Raw genomic sequence first — 20,699 nt, forward strand, 5'->3', positions numbered from 1 at the left:
TTGTGCCTTTCTGGGGAGCCCATGGGGCCGGGAGGACCTGCAGACTTGTGGATGTGCCAAGGGCTGGGGCATGGGAGGGGCAGTGATACCAAGTCCCTGACTCCAGGGTCACGTCCCTCAGGTACACCACCGCTGATCCAAAGGGGCTCTGACTCCCTCTGCCTCTCGGGGAGCGCGGGGCCCAGACAGGCTCCACACTGACTAGGGAGGTTGCACGGGCATAGGAAGGCCTTCTTCTTCCTCCAGAGGGCAGGTTTCTTTCCTGACCCAGGGTGGCACCTTCTAGGCTATCATTGTGGTCTAGAAGACAAGGGGGTGTCACCACCTGCCACTTGTACCCCCTCTCAGTCTGTCAGGAATAAGCACAGCTTTCCACAGTGGTGACTGCTTCAGGGCTAAAGACGAAAATTTAGGGAACACTCCAGACCCTCTTGGGGCACCTACTTATGCCTAATTGGGATTTGTGGGGAACAAGACCCACCCGAACTGAGGGCATAGGATCCCTACTCTATCCTGTGAAATGGAGCTTCCCCAGGGTGGTCCCAAGAACCCCCTTCCTCAGAATCTCTGGGAGCTTGTTAGACTCCTGTGCCCACTTTTGGCCCACTTACAAATCACAATCTCAGAAACAGGGCCACAGACCATGCACTCCCTCCTCTTTCCTTTTTTTTTTTCCTTTTTGAGTCTGTCTCAATCTCCCCCTGCCTGGAGTGCAGTGGCACGCTCATGGTCACCACAGCCTAGAACCACAGGCATGTGCCACCACGCCCAGCTGATTTTTAAAATTTTTATTTTAGAGACGAGGTTTCACCGTGCTTGTTTCCCAGGCTGACCTTGAACCCCTGGACTCAGGCAATCCTCTCTCCTCGGACTCCTAAAGTGCTGGGATTACAGGCATGAGCCACCACACCCAACTTCCCTCATCTTTCTGAGTGTTCTTTGGCCACAATCCTTTGTAAGATGTACATTGAGAAAGCTCCGAAACAGAAGCTTTGTTTCCTAAGTTTGTAGCAAAGCCATTTGGCAGCAAAGCCTGACTTATTAATCCTGCTTGCTGTAAGTATTCCCATACTTGGCCGCAGATGTAGAATGTACTTGCCAATGGGGTGCAGCCGGGTGCTGCTGAAGATGTCACTAAACACATGGCTTCGCACGTATTACCTTTCTAAAATCTGGAAATGTTTGACTTCCAGTGATACATGTGGCCACAGTGGGTTTTAGATAAGAGACTATGGACATGTTAGAGACATGGATAGATGGATGGATGGATGAATGGATGGATGGATACATACACAAGCAGACAGACGGATAGACAGAGAGATGATAGATAAAACAGAGATACACACAGAAAAATACCAAGACACAAACAAAAGGCCCATAATCTCCCCACCCACGTGACCTGTTGACATAACAAATAACAGTAACACACATACACGGTTTAACAGGCAAGTCGTAGAGGAAGATGTAACTTGAACGCTTGGCAAGTCAAAACATCCTTGCGGCCACATCCCCAGGGACCCTCTGGTCCCGGTGGGAAGCCGTCCTCCCGGTGACACCCTGAGGCTTGCCAGCCACCACTGAAAGGCTTGCAAGAACTGCCCCACACCAGGAGAGAGCCGGGACATTTGGGCTCGGGCCCCTGCTCTGTGCCCAGCAGGCCCTGGCACCTTGGGTGAGTCCTTCTCCTCCCCTGGGAATGGAAGGTTCCTCTGCAGGTGAGGGAGGGTGGCGGCAGCAGCCTCTGAGCCAAGGTGGTCACGCAAAGGGGCAAGGGGCAGGTGTCTTGTTGGTGACGACTCTCACACCAGGACTCAAGCATCACCCGCCTTGTCCCTGTTTACAGGAATTTCAGCTGCGTGTGAGCAAGCCCCAGCTGCTTCCTGCTGTGGCCACGGCAGACACCTGGGAAGGCTCACGATGGCCTTCCTGTCCCACTCACCAGTCGATGCCTTTGTGATAGTTGTGGCCGTTAAAAAACTGGATCTCCTCGAAAGTCTCCGAGCTGGGGTAGTTGCTGCTGAGGTCCGGGTGCATGCCCAGGAACAGGTAGAGGGCCGTGGTGCCTGTGGGAGGGATACAGCTGAGACCCAGGGCCCAGCCCCAACAAGAGATGTCAAATGGAGTCTGGTTCTTGCCCAGCTCTCTGTCGCCCACTGGGAGGCCTTGGAAAGTCCCTTCCCTTCTCTGAATCTCAACCTCTTCATCTGAACAGGTAGTAACAGTAAATTCAGGATAGCAAACACATGGCATGCAAGGGGACACCCCAACATCTATGACCACTGCAGACCTCACTATCTATCACAGCAATTTTTTTTTCATCACGAAACAAAGACTTGGCCTCCAACTCCTCCTTACCCCTGGTAGCCACATCCAGTGATCACTGCCTCCTTGGAATCTCAGAACTACAGGCTTTCTGCTGGTTCTTTCCAGCTCTGGCCTCTGCCTCTCTGGCACTTGAGAGGAACTCAGGGAAAAGGAAACTCATGATGTTCCAGTTCCACTCATGTGAAATCCCCCTCTTCTGGGTGCCCTCCCTTCACTCACTCCCCTCCCCTGCCTCTTCCTCAAGGGTTCATTCATTCCCTGTGTGGCCCCAGAAGAGAAGGAGGCTGCAGAGTTTGGTGACTAAGAGTATAAGCTTTGGGGTCACAGAGACCAGGATTTAAGACCTGGAAGTCACTGCCTAACTGAATGTATCAGGGAAGTCACTCAGCTTCTCTGAGCCTGAAGTTCCTTGTCTGTTATGTGGAAGTTTGCATTTGTGCCTTGCAGGGTTGTGTGGATACAAATGCTTAGCAATCACTTCAAGTCTTCTCCCTCCTGCACCTCTGGCAGACATGACTAATGGATTACAGTCCTCTTGGCACTGGAGCTGGCACTGCTCAGACTTGCAGAGCAGCTGATCTGAGCTTCTCTGCCTATACTCAGAGACCACAGGACCTGGGGAGAGCTCTAGAGGCCGTGGTTCAGACAAGAGGGTGATTCCACACCTGCCCCCCTGCTCCTTGCCACTACCAAGTGGGCAGGCAATTCACTCCTACTTCCTGGGGACAAAGGAGCAGATCCCTGGGGAGGGAAACAGCAAGGCAGTCCCCAGAATCCTGTGGCTGAGACCACAGGTAGGGGAACCAGGTCAGGGGGGAGAGACATGCCTGTTTTCTGGGGCCCGATGATAAGGAGCTTTGGGAAGCGGTCACACGTCTTCTCCTTGGACCAAATGTCTTTGTGGCGTTTGTCCTCGCAGGGGTCCTAAACCGACAGAGGGAGAGGTGTGAGGGGCGGCCACGAACACGGTGAATGGGCCCCCCCGCCCCTGCGTGTGGGTGCGTGTGGCCCTGACAGCCCTGACTGGCAGGCCTAACACCTAGACCTGTCCTCGTCACATCCCACCTTCCAGGCACTGAGCTGCTGATAGGCGGGTCCATGCCTGGTTTAGTCTCATAGCCCCCAAAGAGCCCAGCAAAATGTCCACCCACGCCTGCTAAGCTCATGAGTGCTTGTTGACTTTAACTGGACAAGCTGCATGTGACCCAGGGGTCAGCAAACTTTTCCTACAAAGTTGAGCCAACTTTCGTAAATATTTAGTGAGTGTGCTAGGCTTTGGCTCCAGCCAGATTCTCCAGCAGCGACTCAGCCCTGCTGGCGTAGCAGGAAGGCAGCCCTGGAGCACAGGAGAGTGAGCGTGGCTGTGTGCTGCTAACGCTCGATCCACAGAGACAGGCCACGGCTGGACCTGGCTGTGACTCGTGGCTTGAGGTCCCTACTCTGAACTCTGAGACTCACCAATCCCAGCTTCTGCTTCTACTTTTTTAATAGCCGCAAGGGCACTTTGCCGAGAATTGCCCCCGCCCTACCCTCAGTCCCCTCCCAATGGTTCAGGCCTGCTGGAGTTAGAAGGAGCATAAGAGACCATCTGAGAGTCTAACTGAGGCAGGACAGTTGCCTCTACGCTCCATCTAACTGTGTTCACTCAGTCTTGTAACCCTATTTTTGAGGCTGTGTAGGAGTACAGATATGCAGGCCTGCGTGGGAAGGCGCATACACAAGCAAATGGGCACCTGAGCTTACACTGAGTGCAAGTGTGAGGCGTGTCTGGCCATGTGCCCATGAGCGGCGGTGACCCGTCCCCCCACAAGGCACTTGAGTGGCCCAGACCCCACCTGCCACAGCGGATCCTTCTCCTCTGAGAAGATCTGGAAGTACTTCTGGGCCAGCTGCACGGGCGGCAGTGTCTGTAGCCGCAGGTTGGTCCAGGAGTGCAAGAAGCGCACCAGGTGCTTGAAAGTGTACAGGCCCAGGCGGTCATTCCCATAGTTGGACAGATGCGTCATAAAGATGCTGATCTGCACAAGGGGAGGGAAGGAGGAGGAGGTGGCGGCAGGGTCAGCATCCATGCAGCTTGCAAGGCCATCTGATGACTGGTGCAGGCTACACCAGAGCCATCAACACCCTCACTGTGTGACCCCAGGCTCAGCATGGCCAGATGAGAACCCAGCTCTGACTGACTCTCCTTAATCACCCAATCTCATCCTGAACACGTATTTTTTTTTGTTTCCCCAATGAAAAGTCCTCAAGGGGAAATGTTTTGCCAATGTGGAAGAGTTGAAACAAAAAAATGGCAGGGACACTAAAAGGCATCAAAACCGACTGAGTTCAAAACTTGTTTTGAACGGTGGAAAAAGGGTCTTGGTGAGCGTACTGCATCAAACAAAGAGTACCTTGAAAGTGACTGACGTTTAAACATATAAGAACAAATACACAAATTTTTTTTTGAGTCAGAGTCTCACTCTGTTGCCCAGGCTGGAGTGCAGTGGCATGCTCATGGCTACCACAGCCTTGACCTGCTGAGCTCAGACGAGTCTTCCACCTCAGCCTTCCAAGTAGCTGGGACTACAGGCGTACACTACCACGCCCGGCTATTTTTTATTTATTGCAGAGACGAGATCTCACCAAGATGCCCAGGCTCGTCTCAAACACCCAGGCTCAGGCAATCCTCTTGCCTTGGCCTCTCAAAGTGCTGGGATTACAGGCGTGAGTCACCATGCCCAGCCAAATACACAATTTTTTAATAAATAAATTCCATGTTTTTTATCCCACCTCGTATACATCTATATGTATGTGTATGGCTATGTATACATATATATATGTGTGTGTGTATCTGTACTTACATACGTGGGTATATATATACATATATGTATACACACAAAGACTGGAAAAGGGAACATGGACAAAAGCGCTGACAGTTTTGGATTAAAGTGCACGATTATGAAAGAAGAAAAGCAAGGTCAGCTTGCTCAGCACGAGGTCACACAGCAGGCGAGACTGAGCTGGGGAAGGCCCTGCTCCCAACCTCCAGAGCCTCCCTCACACCTCTCCCTGCTGCGCTATAGAGCACTCACGGGATTGAGGAGCACGGTGAGGAAGAGCTCGCCGCCATTGATGATCTTGTCCAGCTCGCCGGAGCCGCCAGGGTACTCGTTGTAGAAGATGGTGTGTGTGAAGAGGCCACAGGTCTGCCTCGGGAGGACCTGGGGATGGAGAGAGGAGCCGTGACGTCTCCAGGCATGGACGGTGGCGGGAAGACCATCCTTAGGAGACAGGCAGGGGTCTCCTCGGAAAGGCAGCCTCCGTACAGCTGAACAGTCGCACCCTGGGGTCCTCACCCTCAAAGATTCTCAAAGCCTGCAACATGCCCTGCGTGAGCCACAGACCCCTGCGTTTTACGGACATCACTGCTGTTCCCTGCACATGACACACAGGCCTGATGTAATAGGGCACTGCCTCTGGAAGCTCGAACTGCCTGCAACAAGGCCCAGTCCCAGAAGCAGTTTGCCCTGCAAGGCCTCCGGCAACAACAGGATCCACTTGGTGGCTTGTGACCACGCGCTAGCTTCGCCGTTTGCTGCCCGTCTCCCTTCATGAAACGGCAGGCTCCGAGGAAGCAAGAACATGCCTGTCTCATGCCCAGAGTCCACACATGGGCCTGCCACTGAGATCAGTGAACAGATGGACGGACAAACAGATGAATGGATGCACAAACCTTCCCTCAGCTGCCCCAGCTCAACCGATGACATCCTCTCGGCCCTCAGGCTGAAGACCTCATGTCACCTGTAGCCTTTCTCCTTGTCACTCAACTCACTGGCTCCCATGACTCCAAGTCCAGAACTGTGTCCCGGTCCAAGCCACTCCACCTCTCCTCTGGATGACTGCAGGGCCTCCTCACTGGCCTCCCTGTGTCCGCTTTGGTCCCCTACAGTTTCCACCCCAACAACAGCCAGAACGGTGGAAAGCCTTATACAAGCCCATCAGACCCCCGCTCCCTTCAAAACTTTCCCAGCCGGGCTCAGTGGCTCAGCCTGTAATCCCAGCACTTTGGGAGGCCGAGGCGAGTGGATTGCCTGAGCCTGCGGGTTGGAGACCAGCCTGGGCAATTTGGTGAGACCTCATCTCTACAATAAATCAAAAATTAGCTGGGCGTGGTAACATGCGCCTGTAGTTCCGGCTACTTGGAAGGCTAAGGCGGAAGGTTCGCTGGAGCCCAGCAGGTCGATGCTGGGGTGGCCGTGAGCGTGCCACTGCCCTCCAGCCTCGGCAACAGAGTGGGACTCCAACTCAAAAAAAAAAAAAACCTTTCCTGTCTGAGATTACGGGCTGGAGTCCGTCGACGGCGGGTCTCAAGTAGCCCTCACGATCCAGCCAGGCCCCTCTGGTCTCACTATCCCCTTCAGCCACGTGTCTTCCTGGTTGGTCCCCAAACACACGCAGCCCAGGCCTGCCTCGGGGCCTTTGCGCATGCTGTGCTCCCTGCCCTGAGTCTCTCTTCACAGAGCAGCAGCAAAGGCCCCCACCTGCCTTGTTTAACATCCTCCTCTCCTCCCAGCACTCTCTTCCCTGCTTGACTTCCCTCCGTGGCACTGTCCCCACCAGCCCACTACCCAGTTCACACAGGCGGGCAGGTTGTCTGTCTCCTGCCACTAGAACGCCAGGAACTCTTCTCAGTTATGTGCACTACTCTATGCCCCGGGTGCCTAGAAAAGGGACAGGCATACAGTGGAAGCTCAAGAAGAATGTGTAAACAAGCAAACAAGTCAAGGTTGCAGAGCCCCTGTCCTGCGCCCTCATCAGAAACCCCTTCAAGGCCAGGTATAGTGTCTCCTGCCTATCATTCCAGCACTTTTGGAGGCCGGAGGAGGAGGACTGCTTGAGACCAGGAGTTTAAGACCAGCTTGGGTAACACAGCAAGACCCTGTCCATATAAAAATAAAAATAAATCAAAGAAATGCCTTTCATGAATGCTCACCCTTCGATCCTCTGTCACAAAAGCTAGGAAGGTGCTAATGAGAGGGGCCAGATGGGCAGCTCATTCTCCCCGGACAGAAAGCCTCGGACATCAGAAGAGGCTGCAGAAACTGGCCTGCATGCCTTAAGCCAGCTAACCAAAGCCACACTTCCCAGGACGGCACGTGCATGTACATGTGCGCACATACACACATGCGCGCGTGCGCGCGCGCGCGCACACACACACACACACACACACACACACACACACACACACACACAACAGGCCGTGCTGCACCCCCGCCTTGGGTGCCCGGGCCGCTGACCATGATGCCGTTGTGGATGAAGCCACGGCGATAGCGGGCTGGCTTCAGGTGGGGGTACTCCTCCGTGCTGGTCACGCGGATGTTCCACACCTGCTTCCAGGCCTCGTACAGCTGCACGTGCACGGGGTACACGCCCGAGTGGTGGGGTGCTACTGCATACCCCATGTCTGTGGGGATGCCGTGCTCCTAGGGAGAAGACAACCGGGGCATGTGAGCACAGGGTCTTCCCCACTGGAACTTGCTCCCCCTGATCAAACGGGGGAGAGAACACAAAGGCTGCCATGGCAGGGCAGTGGGTCCAAGCCCTCCTGGTACAGACAGGGAGGCTGAGGCCTGGGAAGCCAAGGATGTGCCCAGAATCTGATGGCGAGTGACTGGCAGAGCGGGGATTAGAACCCAGGTCTGCTGACTCTCGGGCAGTGACGAGCCCTCCAACACAGGGGACTCCTGTGGCCTGCGGCGAGAGTCAAGGACAGGGCTTTCCTGCTCCTCTTGCCTCTGATCAGTCGACAGGCCCAGACTGGCCTAGTGGGCACCCAGGGCCTACCTCCTCCTCCTTCTCACTGAGCACCAGCTCCAGCTTGCCGGTGCCTCCCACCCTAGGAAGAGCTTGAGCTCAGGAAACAAGCGGGCCCAGGTTCATGTCCTGGCTGGTGTGGCCTCCCTGGTCTCTTGTCTGTAAAGTGGGGCTATTCCCTGAAGGATTCCAGGAGACAGTGGCTGTGAAGGCAGCTCACCCTGGGCCCTGGCACAGGGACCTTAAGGCAGCTCATCGGGGGCTGTGAAAGCGGCGAGGGGCCAGCAGCGCAGACCCCGCCCACCGCCCAGCCCCGCCACCCTGCGGGGAATCTTACTCACGACAGCGAACTTCTTGTTCAGCGCCATCTGCTCGGCCAGCACGGACTGGTTGTGGAAGAGGTGGGGCTGCATGTGGCTCCACATGTGGGGAAACCACCAGAACTCCTTCACGTAGGACAGCAGCAGGTCGTCCCCCGCATCCTCGGCATCGGTACCTGTGGCCACACAGGCAGCTCAGCCCAGCCCACGGCCACCAGCCCTTCGACCCGGCCCATGCCCACAAGGGGAACCTGAGCTATGGTGCAGGGGCAGGCACACCGGAGCAGGGACCCCAGTCTAGGGTGTGTCCTGACCCAGCAGGGACCTCGCCAGGACCTCCTCCTCTCCGGGCCCCACTCATCTGTGCGCCTGGGGTTGGGAGTCAGTGACTCTCCCCCGACCTGCCTGTTCTGTCTTGTTCCCGGGATCTGGATCAGGTCGCTTGTCTTTTACCCTGTGATCTGTAGACACGCTCTACAGGCACGGCAGGGTGTGTGGTCTTCCATGCCATGCACTGCCACAACCACAGATATGCCACGTCACAGAGGTAATACAGCAAGGTGGCCAGGGTCACTCCTACCTATGTGGCTATGGGGCAGGGTACACATCTCCCCAGTCCCCAGATGTTAACTACTGAGGTTCTGTCTAGAATTCTGGGGATGCCATCCTTGCTGAGGACTAAGCAGAGGCCACTGGGGAGAATAGGTCACTGCAGATGGCTGGCACAGGGGTGGTCCCTCCTGCCCAGTCCCTGAAGGACAGCACGTGAAGAACCTGGGAGCCCAGAGGAGGAAGGAAAGTGTGAACCAAGCACCTATAGCCCCAACCGCAAGAAGAAAGCAAGACCCTGGCCGTCCTGGGTGGGTCCAGTACATTCATTCTATGAGATGTACTTCAGTAAGGATCTTAAAATGCAACTCACTTCTTTTTTCGGTTTTTGGGGTTTTTTTGAGATGGAGTCTCACTCTGTCACCCAGACTGGAGTGCAGTGGCCGCTCCTGGCCACCACAGCCTCGACCTGCTGGGCTCCGGCAATCCTTCCACCTCAGCCTTCCGAGTAGCCGGAATTATAGGCGTGTGCTACCACGCCCAACTGATTTTTTGATTTATTGTAGAGATGAGGTCTTGCTGCCCAGGCGGGTCTCGAACCCACGGGCTCAGGCAATCCACTCACCTCAGCCTCCCAAAGGCACGGGATTACAGGCTGAGCCACCAAGCCCAGCTGCAACTCACTTCTTTTAAATGCAGAAACAATACAAACAATTTTAAGAGGTAGGAGGCGAGGGGGAGACCAGAGGGAGAAGATGCCCACCCAGAACAGCACAGTCTGAGCCAGGGAGGGATGAGAGAAAGCTATGGTGGTTCTGCTGTTGCCCCCAGGTGGCCTCTGCCTGGGGATGTTACTGCTGGGGATGGGGAGTATTGGTTCTAGGAGCTGGTCCCCACCCTCGTGGCATCGGGTTTGGAGTATGGGCCCTGAGACGTCCCAGAAGCTGCAAGCGAGGGCGGGGCAAGTCTGCTTACCTGTGTGGAAGAATTTCCCTGAGTAGCCCAGGTTGAAGGTGAAATTTGGGATGTGTGTGCGTAGCTCATTCTGTGTGTCAAACAGGGCCTGGGATGGGCAGAAAGGAAGGGAAGCATGAGGAGCCTGGAGCCCCAGGCCCCCCCAGAGACCAAGAAGTGTCCTGCTGCCGCAGGAGCATTTGCAAAGTCTGCAGGACCCGGTGAAAAGTGGAAATGAGAGACCCTCATCCAAGAGTCAAGAAGGGTGTCAAGAAGGCACCAGGGGAGCATGAGACCACGTGTGGGCCCCTTCTGAGCCTGAGTACTGTGTGACTACAACAGCCTGCTCCCACGAGCCCAGCCCCGTGCTACCTCCTCCACTGTCCTTGGCAAGAGAAGTTCTGCTGTGTGTCCTTGAAAAAGCTTTGTAACTTCTCTACGCCTCAGTTTCCTCAAATGTAAAACAGGGATGATAGTATCTCCATCACAGGGCTCTTGGGAGAATTAAGTGAGATACTGCATGCATCCCAGCTACTAGGGAGGCTGAGGCAGGAGGACTCCTTGAGCCTAGGATTTCAAGTCCAGCCTGGGCAACACAGCAAGACGCCAGCTCTAAAAAATCAGAGAAAGAAAAAAGATACTGCATGTAAAACTGCCTGACATTTGGTAAATGACAGAAAACAGTGGCCATGGCTACATCTGTGGCCACTGCCACCATACGCCTGTGTCTTCACCTGTCATATGTGGAGAGTTTCTCCTTGCTGGTGGAAGGCAAGGCTGATGTCAAAGGACCATAACCCTTGCAAGGACATACTATGTGCCCAGCAAAGCGGTGCTCCCGTGCACAGCACACCGAGTACTTTGCAAGTCCATGACACTTGTGAAATGCACACACAGCTGCACTCTGGGGTCAGGATGGCACGATTCACAGGGCTGCTGTCAGGGCCGAATCGTGGCCACCGGGATGTCATCAAGGCCATGCACTGCCTGGGGACGTGCGTGTTCCTGCTGTGTGGCCATGGACAAGGTACCACCCCTCCCTGAGCCTCAGGGCCACTGTCTATAGATGGAATTCATCACAGGACCCATCCCACAAGGCTGCTGTGAGAACCAACGAGGCAGAGCACAGGGAGAACCGAGCAGATCCTGGCATGTGCCTGGGCCTGGGAGGCAGTTGCCATCGGTATAATTTAAACCATGCAGTACAGCCAGTACCATACAAGCAATATCTGTGACCCTGAAGGAAGGGCTCAATTGCAGCCTAGGCTGCAGACTGAAGATGAAAACACACTGTCCTTTTGGACTCATGAGGATGTTTAAGGCAAAGGAGAGCCTGGCTGGAGAGTGCTCTGCTGTCTCCACTGAGCTGAATGTGAAGGGGGCGCCTCTGCTGGTGTCTTTTGATTCACATGCTATTCATAGTTTTGTTTTCAGTTTGTTTCTTTTTTCTTTTTTTTGAGTCGGAGTCTCACTCTGTCACCCAGGCTGGAGGGCAGTGGCATGATCACAGCTCACTGCAGCCTCGACCTCCTGGGTCTAGGCAATCCTTCTGCCTCAACCTCCCAAGTAGCAGGGACTACAGGTGTATGCCACCACTCCCAGCTCATTTGTGTGTGTGTGTGTGTGTGTGTGTGTGTGTGTGTGTGTGTGTGTGTGTGGAGACAAGGTCTCACCATGTTGCCCAGGCTGGTCTCGGGCTCCTGGGCTCAAGTGATCCTTCCACCTCGGCCACTCAGAATGCTGGATTACAGGTGTAAGCCCCTGTACTTGTACTCAGCCTCCATTTGGATTTTCTCTTGGTATATTTCTATCCATATTCTCTTTTTCCATGTATAATTTCTTTTCTTTTCTTTTTTGAGTCAGAGTCTCACTCTGTCACCCAGGCTGGAGGGCAGTGACATGATCACAGCTCACTGCAGCCTCGACCTCCTGGGTCTAGGCAATCCTTCTGCCTCAGCCTCCCAAGTAGCAGGGACTACAGGTGTATGCCACCACTCCCAGCTAATCTCACCATGTTGCCCAGGCTGGTCTCGAGTTCCTGGGCTCAAGTGATCCTTCCACCTCGGCCACTCAGAATGCTGGATTACAGGTGTAAGCCCCTGTACTTGTACTTGGCCTCCATCTGGATTTTCTCTTGGTATGTTTCTATCCATATTCTATTTTTCCATGTATAGTTTGTTTTCTTTTCTTTTTTAAGTAGGAGTCTCACTCTGTTGCCCAGGCTGGAGTGCAGTGGCATGCTCATGGCCCCCACAGCCTTGATCTGCTAGGCTCAGGAGATCCTTCCGCCTCAGCCTTCCAAGTAGCTGGAACCACAGGCATGTGCCACCATGCCCGGCTAAGTTTCTCATTCATTGTAGAGACGAGGTCTTGCCAAGTTACCCAGGCTGGTCTCGAACCCTGGGCTCAGGCAATCTTCTCACCTTGGCCTCCCAAAGTCCATGTATAGTTTCTATTGGTATCCTACTTTTCTATTTGTATTTTATTTTCCTTTTTTTTTTTTAAGTTGGAGTCCCACTCTGTCACCCAGATTGGCGTGCAGTGGCCACTCCCAGCCACTACAGCCTCGCCTGCTGGGCTCCAGCCATCTTTCCGCCTCAGCCTTCCAAGTAGCTGGAACTACAGGCACACGCTACCACACCCAGTTAATTTTTTATTTATTGTAGAGATGAGGTCTCGCCAAGTTGCCCAGGCGGGTCCCGATCTATTTGTATTTTCTATTTGTATTTTCTATTTGTATTTTCTGTTTCTATTTGTATTTTTCTATAGAAATGGCTCTAAATTGCTATCCTTTAAAAATGGAGAACATGGGACACAAAAGCATACAATCTGAGGTTCCTAGGGACACAGTGGGCCCGGGAGCTCAATATCCTCATGGGCCCGGCCCTGGGCCACGTTCCCCCTGACTCCTCCGGCAGGCAGCCAGACCTGGACTCCAGTGGGAGAAGATGAATTGGGCCCTGGGAAGAATGTCCTACGCAGGGTAAGAGCTCTCGCCAGGCTAGAGGCACTACATAGACTCAGAGTTGGGAGGCTAAACTCCTCTAAACAGGAGAGCCCTTGAGGGAGTGAAATTTCAGGAGGAAACACAAGGCAGGAAAACAGAGCAAGGCAACACCACCCAGTCACACCAAGGCGGGCACCTGAACACCCCCATCCCGTGCTCCAGGCGTCTCTGGGCAACAGCCTGAAGACCTCCCACCTAGTCCATCTCCTCATTTTCCAGCAGAGGCTGAGACACGGGAGGGACCTGTCCAAGTCACCTGGTCAATTAGGGTCAAACTGGGACTTGACTCAAATGAGGGCTCGACTCCCCAGACAGCGCCTGTTCTGACACCATCTGTCTGCTTCCCTGCTCTGGAGGAGAAGAGAGAGGAGTCCACTCCTGACCATGGCAGGGGGCCAACCCTGCCAGGACCATCCTTCCAGGCCCCAGGGCCACCCCTGAGAGTGACTTTGTGGTGAAGGACAAGCCTTCTGAAGAACTGGGGAGGAAAGTACTCCTCGTAAAGCCTCCTGCGAACATCAAAGACAAGCCCGGGCCTGGTGCTAATATGTCCCTAGCACTCGCTAATCTCCTAGAGAGAGGACAGCCGTCAGCAAGCTGGAGTCTCTCCAACATTGGGTCCCTGCTTTGCTTTCACTGGATCTCTTGTCCTGGCTACCCTCCGTTTGTGGCAGCCAGTCCTGGATTTCCCATTTATACTAGGCGCCGTCTCCTTTGCAAATGACATTAACAGTGAGTAAATGAAAACTGTCTTCTAAAAGTGGCCCACGGTCTCAATTCCCAGGCTTCTCTTTCACAGTTAGAGGTCATATGTATGTAAAAGTTTGTGATTTGCAAAGCATGTTTACATAGTCTTCTTTGGCAAACACTTCTTGAATTAAGCACATGCATTCCACTACCTATGTACTCATACACCTCAGTTAAAATGCACCTTAGGTATGATTCAGGTGCTCATTCGTGTCTTAAGAGTGTTACAGCTCTGACATTAACAAACATTTTCAGGGTTAAAAATCATATCTGAATTAAAAGGCAAACAACATTGCCCGGCTCCCGCCTTTGTGTTTCAGTGACTAAATCTCTTCCTCCATTGATACGCACTTGAACTCCACACCCCACAGGCAAAATTCTTCTCTATTCGATACTTCAACAAAATATTAAATGATGCTTCTAATAAGACAATTAATAAAGGCCAGGTGTGGTGGTACATGCCTGTAATCCCAACACTTTGGGAGGTTGAGGCAGAAGGATTGCTTAAGGCCAGTTCAAGACCAGCCTGGGCAACATAGTGAGACCCAGTCTCTACAAAAAAATTTTTAAAAATCAGCCAGGCATGGTGGCACACCTGTAGTCCCAGCTACTCAGGAGGCCGAGACAGGAGAATCACATGAGCCCAGGAGTTCAAGGCTCTAGTGAGCTATGGTTGCACCACTGCACTACAGCCTGGGCGACCGAGGTAGACCCTATCTCTAAATAAATAAATAAGTAAAATTAAAAATAAAGCCAATTATAAAAACCAACTGGCCAGGGAAGGGTATGTACTTTAAGCAGACACCAACACAGGGAAAACTCAACAGGGCAGGTCGCGAAGGGGCACATGAAGATCTGAGTCTGTGAGGCCCTGCCTCCCCCGATAATCTTCGAGGCCTGCCATCCAACCCCAGCGAGAATCTGTGAGGCCACGCCTCTCTCAATCTGCAAGGCCCCACCCTCCCATGAATCTGTGAGGCCCCGCCTCCATGAAGCTTTGAGGCCCCGCCCCCGAATCTGCAACACCCCCCACCCCAGTCTGCCCCCGTGGGGTACCCAGCAATACCTTCACGTCCTCCACCTTCATGCGTGTGCCCTCCTTGCCCACAAAGATGTCATCGATGTCCACCAGGATATAGCGGTCCAAGGGCAGCGAGAGGCGCTTCCCCGTGAGGAAGGCCACGGCGTCCACAAAGACCAGCTTGTGCAGCCAGAAGTTGAGGTTGTTGCCGAACAGCACGCGCTGGATGCCGTCGTGCAGGCCCAGGTCCTGGACCACCGTGGCATGCAGCGCGGCGTGCAGGCCGGCATCTGCGCCCAGGTGCGGGATGGACTCCGAAGAGCGCGTCTTGGCCAGCAGCACCGGCTCGTAGGTGGAGTGATTCGACTGGAACACCGTCCAGTCCTCGCCAGGCAGCACGCCCTTCTCCACCTCGCTGGGCCGCGTGGCATAGAGCAGCGGGGACTTGGGGTTGATGCTGCAGTCCTTCAGGCCCAGGTTCGAGTGCAGGAACAGCGGGAAGCCCTTGAGCTGCGCGCTCAGCAGGCTGTTCTCGTTGGCCTGCAGCCGGGCGGGGCGTGAGGGGACAGCTGTCAGCAGAGTCCAGCGGGACAGCCGAGAACATCAGCAGGATCACCAGCATCCCTGGAGGACCACCATACCCCTGGCCCGGTGCACCACCCCCACAGTCGCACCTGGCTCGCTGACACACACAGCTCGCTCCCCACAGCCAGGCACCAGGCTCGGCGCACTTCACAAGCAAGAATGCTGCTGACCGGCCCAATAACCCGTGACCGAGCGCCTGTCACACCCATTTTACAGACGAGGAGACTGAGGCCCCAGAGAGGCCAAAGTACACAGAGGAAAGCCTGGCAGTTAAGAGCAGAATGCCTGCCTCTGGGCAGTTATGTCACTTCTCAGTGCCTCAGTTGCCTCTGCTGTAAAATGTGGCTAAGAACACGAAGTACCTCCAAGGGCGGTGGAGGATGACTGGTGCTGATGCTGGCAGGGGGCTGAAAACAAGGCCCGGGGTGTGATTAACTGATCCTTCAGCCATCAGCCTGGCTGTCTTGCGTCTCGGGTGAGGAAACTGAGGCTTGGAGCGGGACACAGCCCTGAGTAGCACGGTGGTTGGTAGGATTCACAGCCAGAAGGTCTGGCCCTGGCCCCTGCATGCCTAACCACCAGGCTCAGTTGTCCAGGGCTGTCAAACTGCTCTGGCCACATAATCCTTTCTCCAGGAGAAATCTTACAGGAATGTCAACGTAGGTATCAATGAAGAGGGAGCCCCCCCACATTCCCAGTCCCCCATATACTCCTCACACCCCAAGGCCACCCTCTGACAGACAACCCACCTCTGGATATGGTACAACTTGTCCTTGTTCCTGTGCCAGTTGCATTCTACTTTCTTGGCCCAGCAAACTCCTGCGCATCTTTCAAAACCCAATGCATATACCCTCTTCTCTGTACTAGCCTCCCTGGGACCTCAGCTGCCGCACTTCTCAGCAGCTGTTGCATTATCTCCTCAGGGTCTCTCTCCCACCAGCCTGCAACCCCTTGAGGGTAGGGGCTATGTCGCTTCACCTTTGGACCCTGGTGCCAGCATAGGCTTGACATCCGGTGGGAGCATATAAAGTTTGAAGAGTAACTGATTTTTTTTTAAAGGAATGAAAGAGAAGCAGACAGCTCCTCAGGACCCGGCACATGGCAGCTGTTCAATACAGGTTTCAGGCACCAGCTTCAACTACGCATGGCACCAGGTACTGTTTTAGGGGCCGGTAACGCAATGAGAAGAACAGACATGGCCCCTGCTCTCGTGGACCTTAAAGTCAAGCAGGGAAGAGAGATGTCTGTCAAAGTCATGGGAATAACACAGAGGAAGCTCACAGCTGCTGAAGAGTCGATGACGGAGCACAGTCAGCTAGCGCAGGAGGCCTCCTGGAAAAGGAACTTTTGAGCTAACATTTTTAAAATGTGGCTGGCCCAGGCTCGGTGGCTCAGCCTGTAATCTCAGCACTTTGGGAGGTCGAGGCGAGTGGATTGCCTGAGCCTGTGGGTTTGAGACCAGACTGGGCAACTTGGCAAGACCTCATCTCTACAATAAAATAAAAAATAGCCCGGCGTGGTAGCACGCATCTGTAGTTCTGGCTGCTCAGAAGGCTGAGGCAGAAGGATCGCCAGAGCCCAGCAGGTCAACGCTAGGGTGGCTGTGAACATGCATGCCACTGTACTCCAGCCTTGGCAAAGGAGTGAGACTCCAACTCAAAAAAAAAAAAGAATGTGGCTGGACAGGAGTTTGAGATCAGCCTGGACAATGTAGCAGGATCTCTTCTCTATAAAACAAAAAAATTAGCCAGGCATGGTGGTGCACACCTGTAGTTCCAGCTACTTAGGAGGCTGAAGTGGAAGGATCACCTGAGCCCAGGAGGTTGAGCCTACAGTAAGCCATGATCGTGCCAGCCTAGGCGGCAGAGTGAGATCTCAAATCAAAAAAAAAAAAAAAGAATGTAACCAGGTGCACTGGCTCATGCCTGCAATCCTAGCACTTTGGGGGGCTGAGGCAGAAGGACTGTAGAGACCAGGCTGAGCAACATGGCAAGATCCCATTTCTAGAAAATAAAATAAAACAGCTGGGCTTGGTGGCGCATACCTGTGATCCCAACACTTTGGGAGGCAGAGACGAGAGGACTGCCTAAGCCCAGGGGTTGGAAACCAGCATGGGCAACTAGGAGAGACCCTGTCTCTACAATAAATCAAAAAATTAGCAGGGCATGGTGGGGCATGCCTGTGGTTCCAGCTACTTGAAGGCTGAGGCGGAAGGATTGCCTAAGTGTAGCAGGTCGAGGCTGCAGTGGCCATGAGTGTGCCACTGCACTCCTGCCTAGGTGACAGAGTAAGATACTGACTCAAAAATAAAATAAAATAACGAAAAAGCACCGACCAGGGAAAAGAGAGGAACCAAGTTTCAAGACCAGCAAGTGCAAGGGCCCTGAGGTAGGAGAGGCCTCACCAGGAACAGGGAATAGCAAACGCCCACAGTGACTAACAGGCAGGGGAGGAGATGGGCAGGAAGGTCAGCTGGGGCCAGGCCCGTAGGGCCCTGGAGGCTTGAAGAGGCACCAAGAAGCTGTCTAAGGCTCTATCAGAGGGCCCTTAAGTCTGGATGACAGGTTCCCACTGCATTTTAAATCAATCAATCCAAACGGCTCCTGCATGGAAAACAAGTGGGGTGGGGCAAAGTAAGAGGGAGGAAGGGCACAAATGAGCATGAGGAGGGAGGCGGGGCCGTGAGTGGGCCTGGGGGTGGCTGAGCAGTGAGGGGGCAAGGGGTAAAAGCTGCCATGGCCAGAGGGGCCTCTGCTGAGCCCCTCCACACAAAGAGCTTATTCTGACTCCCACTGCCGGCCTTGTACACCATGAGAGGAGCTGGCATGTGCGTCTCCAAACACCAGTTGGACCTGCAAACGCCCAGGAGGCCACCCCCAGCTCCAGCTGCCCACCCCGGAGCCAGCACTGGCCAGGGATGGGAACCGCCTGGGCCGCGTGGGGGACCAAGGCTGGGGTGGGGGGGAATCTCAGGTCCATCCACCGCCTACTGAGACCCAGATGCCACCCTGGACCACGAGTGTGGAGGGATCCCATTTCAAAGTCCCGACCCTGAGCGGACTGCCAGGTGCTGGTCACCCAGCCAGCTGCCTGGCCATCGAGGAAGAGAGGACGCCAAGTCACCAATGGCTGGCCCGTCGGCAATGAGAGGAGCCAGTGAGGACAGGAAGGAAAGCCTGGGCCTCACAGAGGCCAGCCCCCACGGCGGGGCTCACCCCACGGGAGTAGAAATCCCTCTCACTCCTCACCATGGCGGACCCACTCTGTAGACACCAAATCTCCCAACGGGGTCACCGAGGCAGAGGAAGGAGGAGCCCTGATTCGGGAAGAAGGTGGCAGAGGCCTGGCCCGGACTCGACTGAACTAGCAGATGACCTTGGGAGCCCATACCCGCTCTCTGGGCCCAAGACCCCCCTCAGCCAGCTTGCTTTTATGTTGTCTCCATGGTTAGAAGCAACGAGCTTGGTTGTCAAATCTTGGTCTCTCATTTACTGAAGGTTGAGCAAATATGACGAAAATATGACGCCAAAGGCCACACTGAGGGAGAATGCTCATGGAGCGTTTTGGATCTCGGATGATCGCCCTGGGGTGCTCAGCTGGTCCCCAGCATTTCGGATAAGGGGCACTCGACCCATAGCTACGTCACTCTGCACATGCCATTGAACATCTTTAAGCCTTTTTTGTGAGTGTGCGCCCTCCTTCCGGCGGAACTTTTGGAGCCTAGAGCCTCACGTGAAGATAAAGAACTTCCTCACAGGGCAGCCATGACAACGTAATGTACACGCCGGTGAGAGGCCAGGTAGCCACTGGCAAGGTGTGGGCAGCCCAGGGCACCTGGCGTAGCAAGGCTGAGGCAGGACAGTGCTGGGACCTGGGACTCCAGATGAGGATGACCCAATCCCATGTCTCAGAACTCACAGGCGCACGGGTCAGGGATAAGACACAGTGCAGTCCTCACTGCGCTCCACATTTGCATCACTGCTGAGCTTGGAGATGCAGAGCTTGAGGGCAGTCACCCGCCACAGGGCTCCAGGACCAGGCCTGGGCTCAGTGCCTCCCACCACAGGCATGCTTCGCCTCCACACGGCCCAGTGGGGCACGGGTGTAACCGCGCCCTTCTCACATGGGTTGAGTGTCCTGCTGCGGGTCACCTGCTTCTAAGTGACAGAAACATGGGAACGTGTCTGGACCTTCCAGTCCCTAGGAATCCTGTGCCGGCAGGAACTGGAAAATGAGTCTCAGACCCTGAGACTCACCCCACAAGCCACACTAGAGCTTGTCTCGCAGAAAGAGCGAGAAGACACGCCTCGACCGCCAGGGGGCACGCATGTGCACAGAAATCGTGGCCTCTGCTCAACACCGAGGAGGGGCTTGTCACTGCAACAGGGTTGGGGGAGCACAATGTCTTGTAACTGCACTGGCCCTGCGGTGAGGCTCTGATCACGGCCCGCCCCGCCCTGGGCCTCCTGTTCACTTTCTGCAGAGCAGGGAATTGGGGATAGATGGGGTCCAAGCTCCGCTGTACCGACTGTGCCCAATGGCCACAGCCCACTGCCTGGTCCTCAGGGACTGTGGGAGCCTGTTCCCTGATGACTGCAACTTTTCCTAAAAAACGGTGAGGCTCCTAGGCTTATCACAGAGTGGTTAAGACAAAGGCCCCGAGAGTCAGACAGCCTGGGTTCAAACTCCAGAGCTGTACTTCCTAGAGGTACAGGTTTTGGCACATTTCTTAACCACTCTCTGCCTCAGTTTCCTCCTCTCTTAAGTCAAGATGCTGGCCACCTGCCTTGGAGGATGGCTCATTAGTGTGAAGAGTTAATTCACAAAGGCATGTAGCTGTGCCTGGCACCGAGTAAGCGTTTGATACATGCCAATCATCCTGATGTGTTTTGGGCCTGGGGCTCTGAATCAACTTAATGAAGTTCATGGGAGGAAAGGGCAGAGTCCAGGAGAAAAGAGAACAACAGACAATGTAGACAGTCGGACTCGATGCCATGGTAAAGCCGTAAACCAGGCCAGTGTTCCCTGAGGTGTTCCAGGGAAGAAAGAGCTTTGTGATCAAGGCAGCCGGGGAACAGACCTCACCAGCTGCCCTGTGCAGGACTTCTAAGGGCCTTCAATCCCTCGGCTCACAATGCCTTTCAGTGGCAGAGCTTCCCGCTGCATTAGTGCATGAAAGCATACACCACAAGAAACTCTCTAGTGGCTCAGCCTGGCACGGCACCATGCACAGAGCCCAGGACACAGGGCTGCCAGGAAGGCTTGGGCAAATGGGCACCAGGGGGACTCGAGCCGCTTCTGACCATCTCCTTCCCCTCCCTTCCTTTCCTTGCTCACGCCAAGTGAGAGGCCATGTCAGGGGCTGTACACACACTGCCCTTCTGGAAGGATCTTT

At 54.5% G+C, this 20,699-nt stretch overlaps 1 protein-coding gene across 3 annotated transcripts in view; it reads right to left on the minus strand.

Moving 5' to 3' along the window:
* Positions 1-20,699, minus strand: part of NDST1 (N-deacetylase and N-sulfotransferase 1) — a 37,985-nt gene that overhangs the window by 5,893 nt on the left and 11,393 nt on the right. For all 3 annotated transcript variants that reach the window (XR_504682.2, XM_008063751.2, XM_021715353.1), the window contains 8 exons: positions 14,765-15,259; positions 9,966-10,053; positions 8,463-8,617; positions 7,605-7,790; positions 5,400-5,528; positions 4,161-4,343; positions 3,153-3,249; positions 1,940-2,063 (listed from right to left, as the gene is read on the minus strand). Coding sequence is in view for 2 of the 3 variants with exons in the window: in XM_008063751.2 (XP_008061942.1) it covers positions 1,940-2,063; positions 3,153-3,249; positions 4,161-4,343; positions 5,400-5,528; positions 7,605-7,790; positions 8,463-8,617; positions 9,966-10,053; positions 14,765-15,259 (1,457 nt within the window). In the remaining variant the exon portion in view is untranslated. The remainder of the gene's footprint in view (positions 1-1,939; positions 2,064-3,152; positions 3,250-4,160; positions 4,344-5,399; positions 5,529-7,604; positions 7,791-8,462; positions 8,618-9,965; positions 10,054-14,764; positions 15,260-20,699) is intronic.

Source organism: Carlito syrichta, unplaced genomic scaffold (assembly GCF_000164805.1).
Source record: "Carlito syrichta isolate Samal-C Ts95f unplaced genomic scaffold, Tarsius_syrichta-2.0.1 Scaffold307020, whole genome shotgun sequence".
Taxonomy (NCBI): Eukaryota; Metazoa; Chordata; class Mammalia; order Primates; family Tarsiidae; genus Carlito; species Carlito syrichta.